This window comes from Anastrepha obliqua, chromosome 2, assembly GCF_027943255.1.
Source record: "Anastrepha obliqua isolate idAnaObli1 chromosome 2, idAnaObli1_1.0, whole genome shotgun sequence".
NCBI lineage: Eukaryota > Metazoa > Arthropoda > Insecta > Diptera > Tephritidae > Anastrepha > Anastrepha obliqua.
Window position 1 is genome coordinate 61,083,328 of NC_072893.1, and position 11,630 is coordinate 61,094,957.

The 11,630-nt window shown below is 35.5% G+C and overlaps 1 protein-coding gene across 1 annotated transcript in view; it reads left to right on the plus strand.

Annotated features, from left to right (window-relative positions):
* LOC129238774 (uncharacterized) overlaps positions 1–11,130 on the plus strand; it is a 50,806-nt gene extending 39,676 nt beyond the window's left edge. The window contains exons 12-19 of the mRNA XM_054873952.1: positions 100–500; positions 566–880; positions 3,613–3,823; positions 5,370–5,570; positions 7,735–8,771; positions 8,832–9,133; positions 9,743–10,053; positions 10,138–11,130. Coding sequence (XP_054729927.1) covers positions 100–500; positions 566–880; positions 3,613–3,823; positions 5,370–5,570; positions 7,735–8,771; positions 8,832–9,133; positions 9,743–10,053; positions 10,138–10,758 — 3,399 coding nt within the window. The 3' untranslated portion in view covers positions 10,759–11,130. The remainder of the gene's footprint in view (positions 1–99; positions 501–565; positions 881–3,612; positions 3,824–5,369; positions 5,571–7,734; positions 8,772–8,831; positions 9,134–9,742; positions 10,054–10,137) is intronic.
* Positions 11,131–11,630: the final 500 nt, after the last annotated feature.

Consider the following 11,630-nt stretch of genomic DNA (forward strand, 5'->3'; position numbering starts at 1 on the left):
CCTAAAGTAAATATAAGTAAATATACGAGTATTAAATACTCGTAGCAATATAATAAAAGTTTTAGTGTTTCTGCATTACTAAAGTTTTATTTTATTTAGGTTCCAGGTGGAATGAAACGACGGGTCCTTCGTTGGTACGACTACAGCTGGTCTAGAGGGCGTATCCAGGGAGGTGGTGATATAAATACAGCTTTGGGTCTATTGCCGGATAAGCTAAAAACAGAACTAGCGTTACACGTTAACTTGAGTGTCTTAAAGAAAGTCACTATATTTCAAGAGTGCCAACCAGAATTTTTACACGATTTGGTTTTGAAAATGAAAGCATACATATTTACACCAGGAGACTCTATCTGTCGGAAAGGTGAAGTAGCGAGGGAAATGTTTATAATAGCTGATGGCATACTGGAAGTACTTAGCGAGACAGGAAAAGTATTAACCACAATGAAAGCAGGCGATTTTTTTGGCGAAATAGGAATTCTAAACTTGGATGGCCTTAATAAGTGTGTGATAATTTGTAAAATCATACTATATCATATTATTTAATTAATTCATTCATTCATCTTAGGCGCACCGCCGATGTCCGTTCAGTTGGCTATTCAGAACTCTTTTCACTATCCCGGGAGGATGTACTTGCCGCTATGAAAGACTATCCAGAAGCACAAGAAATTTTACAAACTCTTGGTCGTAAACGACTAATGGAAGTGCGGTGTGTAAATAAGAAGTATGCGAAAGCACAAAGTAACAAAGATCAGTCGGACCATCAAACTGTATATAGCAATATTAATCGAAGTGACAGTAGCGAAAATAGTGCCTCAAAAAAAATTGTGTACAAATTAAGAAACGATGTAAAAGGAATACGAAGCCTTCTTAAAAATGCAAGGTAAGTTTTTAATTACTATATATTTTTTGTGATATGCAATACAAGGTGGCACAAAATTAATCATCCAATTTTGTTTTCAAACAACTTTTTTAATAAAAAAAATCTTATTTTGACTTTTAGGAGCTTTATTTCTTGTATATTTGCTTACTGCAGGTGTCTAGTTCACAAGTGTCAAATATGACCGACGCACAGTGCGGCCGATTCCCGAAAAGCTGGCCAAAACTCAAAAAATTAAGTAATTGATTCAAAATTTCTTACTCGGGAGTTGTCGGGGTCGCTGATTACGAATTTGATCTTAAAATTTTGAAAATCCACCCCCTTCCACCCCTATTGGCCACCCCCTCACGTGAAATAGCGTATATTCAAGAACATAATCAAAATGCATATAAATTTATGTGTTTTCGGCGTCGCAAGGTAGCAAGTGGTAGCAGCTGAATCTTGTTTTATTCAGTAACCATTACTTTTTGGAGTAACTTTTAATAGGTTTCAAAGCATCATATGACGGCGTATGAAAACTCAAATTTTATAAAAAAAATTGCAAAAAATGTATCTACGTATTGCTGCAGGTAAAAATTTTGTGTCGAGGTATTGATATGTACTAAAGATTTCTCGTATTTTACTAACCTTCCGAAGATGATTCCATTTGGTTTTGTTCAATTTACTCCATTAAAAAATCTTTCAAATGTGTACAACTTTCACTATTCATCGACAGTAATACGATGCAAGGCCACGTTGCGACTGAAAATACAGAGGATATTTAGGGTACAGGACGTTGCTATGAACGGTTTTCACTACTCAAGGCATTACTGTAGCCAACCCAAAGACAAAAAAACTCTATCTAGAAACTTTTTTTTTCGAATTTTGGCCAGCTTTTTGGGAATCGGCCGCACTGTACGACGTACGACGCCACTTGCAAAACATATAAATAAATCTTCCGATGGGATGATTAATTTTGCGCCACCTTGTACATATTTACGTATCCATGTGTGTCCCAGTATTGTAATGCGTGTAGCAGCAATATCAAACTAGTATCCCCCAGTGGTCGAATTCTACACCGTTTTGATGTTTATTTTAACTACAGTAACTCAACACCCGTTAAAGATATCAACTATATTTGTAAAGACGACTTTCTTTAACTCTTTCAGTGACAAAAATCCACCGTTGATGGTAAAAGTGTGGAAAGTTTTATAACGACTAATTTTAGGCCTTTAATTTTGAATAATTTGTGTAGCAATTTTATAAAACTCTTTGCTCTACTGTTTTTTAGCGTTAATTCCATCAAAATGCAAAAACAAAATATACAGTAGTTGTACAAAATAATAGCCTTGACCATGATTTCAATAAAATAATGTGTCATTAATATAACAAGAAGATAATTGCATTCGGATTTTTGCTGTCTGTGAGTACAAATTATCAATATAAAGGACAAGAACATTTTGAACGGTTAATTATTTTCAAATTTTTGGTTTCGCCGAATATATAGGGTGATCAATCATGAGGTGCTTTTTTCAATAGTTAAAAAAAAACAAAAATGTAAATTATGTTCAAAACCTTTATTTATCATTTGAAAGGACATTCTTCGACATTTACTTTTTGAATATGACTTCATTCAAATATTGGCCGCAACTACGCTTAAGGTGGTCCATTCTGAAGGTCCAATTTTCAATCACTCGTTCGAGCATTTCGACTGGTATGTCGTAAATAACACGCGTAATGTTGGCTTCCAGAGCTTCAATCGTAGCTGGTTTATCAGCATAGACCTTGGACTTCACGAATCCCCAAAGAAAAAAGTCCAAAGGTGTGATATTACAAGATCTTGGTGGCCAACTCACAGGTCCTAAACGTGAAATCAGCTGATCTCCGAAATGAATTCTCAATAAAGTCATTGTTTCACGAGCTGTATGGCAAGTGGCTTGTCACAGAACGCTGATTTTCATAATACAGTTGAACAATTTGTAGACGTTGTTGCGGTGTGAGTCTTTCCATGATGAAATGCCAAACGCTGTTCAACAAATCCACGATGACAGTTTGCCACAACTCGCGCGCGATCTGTAAAAAAAACGCAAATGAAAAAAACTCCTCTTAATTGATCACCCTATATTTCAAAACTATTAATAATAATAAGTTTTGTTCAAATCTCAGTTACATCGAAAAATAGTAAATTTTTAAAAAATTAAAAGACCCCAATGAAAATCACTTTGGTATTTTGTCAACTTTATCAGCAATAAACTTAATGTGCAGGTAACATTTCTCTGGTCTGGGTTCCAGGAATGGAATTGAATTGATCTAAGAGAGTTCGTGCCTCCTGACTGTTGTTAAAGGGGCCTTCCACAACTTATTTCTAAGGAAAACGCAGAAAAGATGAAGCTTCATTTCTTTATGTGCTATTTCGAAAACCCTTTGAAATCCTCACTTGACGGTGGATGATTTTTTGTCAATCGAATCATCTCAAGAAGCCACTTGAAGTACAAAATCTGTGCTCATATTTCGCAACCGGCATTGCAATATGCCCCAAATATTTTCAAAGTACTGTACAATTTTCAAGGCAATAAAACCAAGTTTTGGCCTTCGATGGACTTTCATGTTTTATTAAACAAAAACAAATTACGTAAAAAGAAACACTCTATTCTTTAACTTATTTTATTTGAGCTGGCCGTTGTAAGCTTCAATATAAAATTTTAATTATTAATTTTACAAATACTTCATTTATTACATTAATTTAACATTTCCAGGACGAGCAGAAGAAGTGATGAATCGCTAGAAATGCAACCGCTACATGAAATTTCAAATAAAGGAAATAAAACAGCTTTGAAGAGAATGTCACATGTGCGGTCAGAAGAGAAGGAGGAAATTAAAGAAAAAGTCCATCAAGACAAAACACCGAGTCCAATTGGTGCTGGACTGCCATTACTTCAAAGGCTACGTTTACTCAAAGAGAAGCAAGTAAGAAAAAATACATTAATAGTTCTAGAGAAATTAACGCTTAATTCCTTTGAAAATTGCATTAGCTGCTATACTCCTATAAAAAATATGCGTCAGTAAACAGTAGTGCATCATTTTAACCAATCATTTCACAATTTTATTAAGGATTTAGAAATTTTAAAATTACAAGTAAAGAAATGTTGTCAAACCATAGATGGCAGGCATAATTTAACTTAGTATCTTGAAATAAAAATTATACACTGATGTGTAAATCCTTCACAAGTGTTTAGTTCAAGCTTTTCCTCCAATTTATGGTATGTGTCATGTCGTTGTCCCTCACAATTAAGCCGCATGAATCTCTACTGGCATGTCAGTCACACATCTACTCAGCTAAGCGGGCTGGTTTTTCTTAGCCATCAGAAGTATGATGATTGAAGCTTAATTCCTAGATCGTAGAGTATTCGTTTAGAAATACGATTCTCATCTTTCTCTTATTGAGCTTACCATACGCCTGATCATTAAAATCTGTTTCGTCACTTTCTAGGATATATCTAAACTATATATATCACCCTACATGTTCCATGCTCTCTTAACCGTCTCTGACTTGATCTGACCATTATCAGGAAATGTAAAAGTATCGAAATTCACCGATTCAAGGAGAAATTTAGAATAAGTATAGCAGGGTGGAATTGAACTAGCTCACGAAGTAGAAATACATTATTTCTCCCTTTGGATTATACGTAAAATTCAAAAAAATTTTGCGAAGTCAGCATATCCTGTTAACGACCTCGGTGATGGTTTCGGGCTCTATCCCACGAATGCATAGCTCAATATTCGCCTTAAGGTCTGAAGCGTTAATGGATTGGCGTCAAAACGCAGTTCTGATGTGACCAAGTGACGTTGCCGAGACGGCTAAGAATACAATGTCTTCAATTTTCGTCGACCGAGAAAATGATGCAATGTTAGCACTGCTTGAAAATCCGTACCATATTCCCACTCTCTGAGGATGCATTGGCTTTTCGACGATCACGTGCAGGTTTTCTGATCTCCAGTTGTGGCAGTTTTGTTTGTTAATATAGCGGCCGAGATTAAAATGCGTTTCGTCAGAAAAAATTATTTTGACTTCTTTTCCATAAACACACCGTTTGGGCTGTACCACACTGACTTTGGAAATAGGTTGGCAATATTTCAAGATTTCCAGTAGGAAAGAGGAAAGAGCTTTCACTGTCAAAATAATTTGTTCCAAAAACAAAAAAAAAAAAAACAAAAAAGAAAGACTATTTGTGCGATCCTATAATATCGGGGGCAGATATGGTGACCATTCTATTTTAATAATTGTCCATTTCATATTTAGTTACGATCGAATGCAAATGAAATTAAACCAGATTTATTGAATCCTAAGCCTGCATTTAAATATGGAGAAATTTCATTAGTTAAAATCATGAAAATAATGGTTAATGATTGTTCAAATCACCAAAGAATTTATGAGTACGACTTTAAATATTTTTATATTTATCTACAAATTAAGCTCAGTAATTTTTTTTCCCATACTTTTATTCCTCCATAGGACCGGGAGGAGAGGGCGGTCAAACCAACGATACAACATCAGATATCCCCACCTCACACACATGTTGCTAGCGCCTTATCGCCACAGGAATCAATTCAAGAAGAACCCGAGACTGAAGTTAATGAGGTCCTTCCGCTGATGCAAAGGCTACAGTTGTTAAAAAATAAGCAAGAAACGAATTGCGGCGATATAAAATCCGGAGTAAGATATACTTTTTACATTTTTTAGCTACTCAGTGAGAATTATTATTATCAGGGTTGCTCACCTCCTTTAAGTTATTGCTCCAACTAGTCATTATTTTGTTCTTACCGCTTGAGACTTTTTACTCAGTCTACGTCCTCGAAAATATTGAATGGGTTCGTTTTGTTCAATTTATCAATAACAATGAAGTGTGCAATTAATTATACATACAAAAACACACATTTGGTATTTAAAATATGCAGACATTATTGAAATCGTTTTGGATTCGCCCTAAAAATTAACTTTACACCTGGCAATAAGTATGTAATAAATTTTTTTAATAGCAAACTACGTTTGCGTTTATTTTAATAGAGGATAGAAGAAGTTCTTCACAGAAAGATTCTAGGTGGCCATTTAAAAATTTCGAAAATTAAAAAAAAACAGTTATTAAATTTCTTACCAAGGATTGTTATGAAAACATTTTTTTTAATTCCTTCAATATTTTTCTTCCATTTCAAGAGTCGTGTAATTTTATAGAAATGGGATACTTTTTTTAATGCTGGCTCATAACTGAAACTTTGAGGCCCTTTAAAAAAACCTGATGTGATGATGGTAACACTCAAAACACATATTTACTATCATTGAGTTATACTCCTAGCATCGCGATGCCCTTAGGTGTGAATAAAACAAAAACAAAAAAATGGCTGCAATGTGTCCATACATCTTTTATTCGGCCCAGTTTCCTCTCAATTCCTAGTCAATGTTTTATTATTGTTTTGCAGATGGAGGGGCGTGCGTTACCAGCGGGCAAACCCCACTTTTAATTTTTAAATTTTGTATATAATATATACAAGGTGAAGTCCAACATAAACAATGCTGAGCTAAAATAGAAACGACAGGAGCCTTGTTCTGATAACATCGACTTTATTTATTCAAAATAGTTTCTTCTGGTCTCGATACACTATTTTGCGCGATCTAAAAGCTTTTCGAAAGAGTGTTTCAGGTCATCGACTGGAATATCCTTCAGGATGTTGATTTGGATTGCCTCTACGGATGCAAAACGTTTTGCTTTCATGGCCAAATGCAATTTTCCGAATAGGTAGAAGTCACAGGGATCCATATCAGGCGAACTCGGTGCGTGATTGATGGTTAAAATTTGTAGTCAAAAAATCAGCCACAAGAGTGGATCGATGAGATGGTGCTTTATCATACAATAAACGCCAGTTTCCCCCTTCGCGGAATTCAGGGCGAATTTGACGAATGCGATGCAGCAAACACTTCAAACCGCCAAGAAAGAAAATTGCATTGATTTTTTGGCCCATTGACATGAACTCCTTGTGGAAAATTCGCTTGGAGTCATAAAAACAAATGAGCATCGACTTGATTTTTGACTTCTCCAAATGTCTCGTCTGTGGTATTCCATTCGGCACTTTGACGCTTAGTTTCAGGTTCATGTTGAAAACACCACGTTTCATTACCAGTTACCATGTTGTAAAGGAAGTTCTCGTCTCTTGTCGCCACTTTAATGAGTTCCTTCGAATGTTGAATTCTGAGCAATTTTTGGTACTCAGTTAACTTGTGCGGAATGACACTTTCACAGATCTTTCATAAGTCGAAAAGATCAGTTAAACCAGAGATATTCATGAACGATTCCATGAACTTCAACGATGATTTCGGTTCATTTTTGATAAATTTATGAACAATTTCAATGGAGTTTTCGGAGATTACCGATTTTGGGCGGCCCGTATGTTTATTGTCATTTAAGTCTTCACAACGATCTCTGAAACGTGTAAACCATTCATGAACTCTGGCACGAGACAGACAACCATTGCCATAAACTTTTTGCATCACTTCAAATGTTCCGGTAAAGGTTTTACCGATTTTAAAACAAAATTTGATATTAGCTCTTTGTTCGAAACTCGTTTTTGTACCGATGACACAAACATACTGACACTTTAGAAGCAATAACTTCGCTTTCACTGCTCCGAATGTCACCAAGCTTTCACTGGAAGTCAGGTAGGGATGTAACTTCCAACGCAGTATATCATTAAAAAGATGACGTCATCAAAAACATTTTTATTCTACCAGGCTTTTGGACTTCACCTTGTATGATGCATGTAAATTTATATATTTATGTGTCATATGCATGCATGTCATGGTGTTTTAATTATATCTTTTGAACCAGATCAAATCTAATGCGGCTGTGTCTCTGAAGCAGAAGATCCAAATGCTTAATTTAGCCGGAGTGACAAACCCTGATTCTTTGGAAAGTAAGCCAAAAGAAGATAAATCACCTACCATTGGAGATGTCAGCCAAACAAATCCCCTCAGAGTACGTGAAGAACAAAATCAGATTAAACGCAATCAAGGTGCAATTAGTAAATCGCCCAAGGCGGTATCAGGAAAGTCATTAAAATTCATAAAGCCGTCCATGAACACCTCATCAGAGCGCTCAGATAGTGATATATCCATTAAGCCATGGTCCAAATTAAAATCAGCTACGTTAATATCAACAAGCTATAATAATTTAGCTAAATTTTCCCCAGGAGATTCTGACATAGAAGTAAAAACATTTTCTTCAAATGACACAACTCAAACGCTAACCTCTGTTACAACATCTACACGAGCAGCAGCAACATCAGATCTCAATACAACACACGCAAAAGCTTTTGATCATTTGCGAAAACAAAATAAACTAACAACTGCAAGTAAAAACGGCGATGGTAAAAAATGTTATCACTCTGTTTTCGACTTGTCGCCCGAGTATAGTGGATTGCCATTTGTAAAGCGGCTGAAAATTTTAAACGAACGTCAGAAATTAGCCGAACTTGAAAAAGTTGTACAAATGCGAAGTTTTAGTTTGGATAGTTCCAAAACCAGTAATCAAATCGCTATATCAGAACCTTTGTACCGGTGTTTCAGTGACACATCTGGAATGTACTCACAATTCCTCTCAGCATATGAGTCCAGTTCATCCACATCTACAAACACACCTATGTCAACTACCTATAATCAAAAGGGAGACAGTTACATACCACCCGCTTATTTACCTCTTAGTCCAGAACAAAATGAAACTCCTGAACGTCGTAAATTGAAATGCATTTTAACAAAATTGCATCGCAGTACAGAAGAAAGTAAAAGTCCTGCAACTGGTCGAAATGAGGATTCAACAACAATGGACATGTTCAGCAATAATTCCTTAAGGGAGCCAACATTGGAAGGGTATGTGGCTAGACATAGTATGCTAATGAAAAGTATAACGTCCAACTCAACTCTTTCTAGTCCGCCCAACAGCGCCCAGAAGGCGATCCAAGATGAATCCTATAGTGGCTTGCGGCCGTCTAGTGAGCAGCGTGACAAAGCTCTGCTCAAATCTCCTTTGCCTGTACTTGCGGCTTCTAACTTCGAAAAATATCCCGAAAATCGAGCCTTCATTGAACCTTTTATGAAAGCTGAGTTGAAACATCGAAACGCCATCCAATCCAATAATGATCTGATGCAACATTCTTCAATTTCTTCAAACAGTAATCAACGTACAACAAAACGGATGAAAACAACAATTGCAGAGTCTTTGAGAACAGAAGGTGATTAATATACCTGAACTTGTAATGAATATTTATAGAAACTAATATTTTGATAATATTATACATGTATGCATATTAGGGTGAGGCATTTTTATCAATAGAGCGTATTGCAACACGGTAGTCTGTGCATTAGGAAGGCCTAAGACAATCTCTTTTTTCTTTACGCTATCCGTAAATTTTATATGTGGCCAAAAACCTTTTTTTCTTAATACGAATTTATACCGCCAACGCTTTGAAAATTCCTATTGAATCCTCATAGGAAAAATGCAATTTTAAGAAAACTTGGCATACAATATTTTTAGATCCGTTTTATTTAATTATGTTAAAGTATTCACTGCTCTCGCTTCTGCCCATAGCTGCTACTTAGTTAGATATGTTCGTTTTTGTTTTGTTGGATGAATTTGTGTTGTTGCGGTGCTACACTGTAAATATAACCGAAAAATTATGCACATTATATTATATTTTTAATGCATATTAAAGCAATGCTTGTTTTGCTTTTCACACCAAAACCCATTTCAAAATTACTATCAGACACCTATTTCCAGAAAGACACAGCTATGCCTTACTTGCTTTAATTTAATATACATATTTATTACTTATTAATTTCAGATATTCTAAATATGGAAGAGAATTTCAGTAGAGTTTGGAGTGAAATTAATAATGTTATTAAGGAGCACATTACTGAAATGCATTTAAAATTCGAATTACAGTTTTCGGTAATGGCGCGAGAAGTACGAAAACGCGATGAAATTATCGCGAATTTGCAGACAAAAATTAGAAATATTGAACTGAAATCATCCTCGCCTCGGAAAAAAACAGAATTTATGAATCAAGATAAACTAAATACTTTATGGGATGATGCGGATCCGAAGTCAGATGACCACGGTAGTTCGAGTTCATCAGCAGAACTTTTGTTTATGGTAAATATTTGCATAAATATTTACATAAATGCATTAAATGAATGTTGATATTAAATTTACATTTATATTATTCGAATTTTTTAGCGAGGTGACTCATCGGATACAGTTTTTTTGTCATCTCCACCGCAAATTCAACGATATGGCTCTTCGCCTATTTTTAATAAGTTCTATAAGAATTCATCTGGATACATTTCAACCCGCAGTTTGAATAAAAACAAATCGGCGGAAAATATTGCAATTGAGAAGCAACAAAAAGGAAATTACATAGTAACTGTTTCAGATGTAACTGGAAATTTAAAAAGGCCAGACAATGTTGTCCTAGACATTGGTGATAGTTCGAGCTCTAGTTCATCCTCAACCAAACTGAATGTTAAATATGAAGATTCGGAGCAAAAAAATGTCGAAAGTGTGTTTGAAAACGTTCATCATAACGATTGGGAATTGAAAATGCTTGCTGTGGAAATGGCCAAACAAGAAAGGAAGCGGGCAAATTCCACAGATTTTAAATATAGCAATTCTACTTTACGTCGGCGTCGAAAATTTAGTGATACTGAGACCGATATTAGTGAAGCAGATGCGGATGCTGAAGCTTTAACCTTATCCAGACCTAGAGCTTCAAGTTTAGATCAATTTAATTTAAGATACGGTGTTGGAAAAGGCGTTTTTAAAGCAATAAGTATTGATCGTGATAAAAACAAGCTTTGAGGTTTGCCAATATACTATCTAGGAATAAATGTATTGATAAAATCAGGTAACAAGTTTCCATGGGCTTGAGAAAAGTTAGCGAATAACAAAGATGTCTGCAGTGCAGGACCGAGGTAATGATACAAAAGTAATCTGAATCCTGTTAGCAATGCTAATAATCTGATGGAAAAATGTTATCGTCAAAAGATGTTTCCAAATAAAAAGAGAATACGTAGTAGAGAAGCGTTACGCTTTTATCTCGGAACCCGTGAAAGCTACGTGGTTGGTTGGTTATAGTGCTTCCCATTAGACAACGCTCAAGTCAATTAAATCACAGAGGCACCATTTTATGGCACTGTTCGTGGATAGTAATACATATGTTATTGGTGCTAATGGACATAATAAGTCAAACCAAAAATTTGACTCTTTTAAAAAATTTATTGACGTTATCCAATATGATTCCCAATTATCAGTAGATTGACGTGATTTCGAACTATCTCACCTCCATGTGTCAGGAAATATTAGATATGCTACTGTTATCGTCGAGGCGATAGTTGCTGCAAGTTCTGACACTTCAGACAGATCCGAGAGAGCTTCACAGTATTACTGCTATCTCACATTTCTGTCGACATGCATCTGATTGGAAGCGCAGACACGAGAGATGACCACTGACTGAGTTATATTCTTCTTCGCATTGATATATTAGCTTGGATTTAGTTATAGGAGATGATATATCGTAAATAGCTTACTAACTATTTCTTAAATGTCATTGCTTCTGTGGTTTTTTGGCGACACCAAGTTCTAGAGAATATATGTATATCGCTGTCAGCCCATCTTGAACCGTTAGCCTGAAGATAGAGATGACCTTCTTATCGACAAATTTATCTCTCATT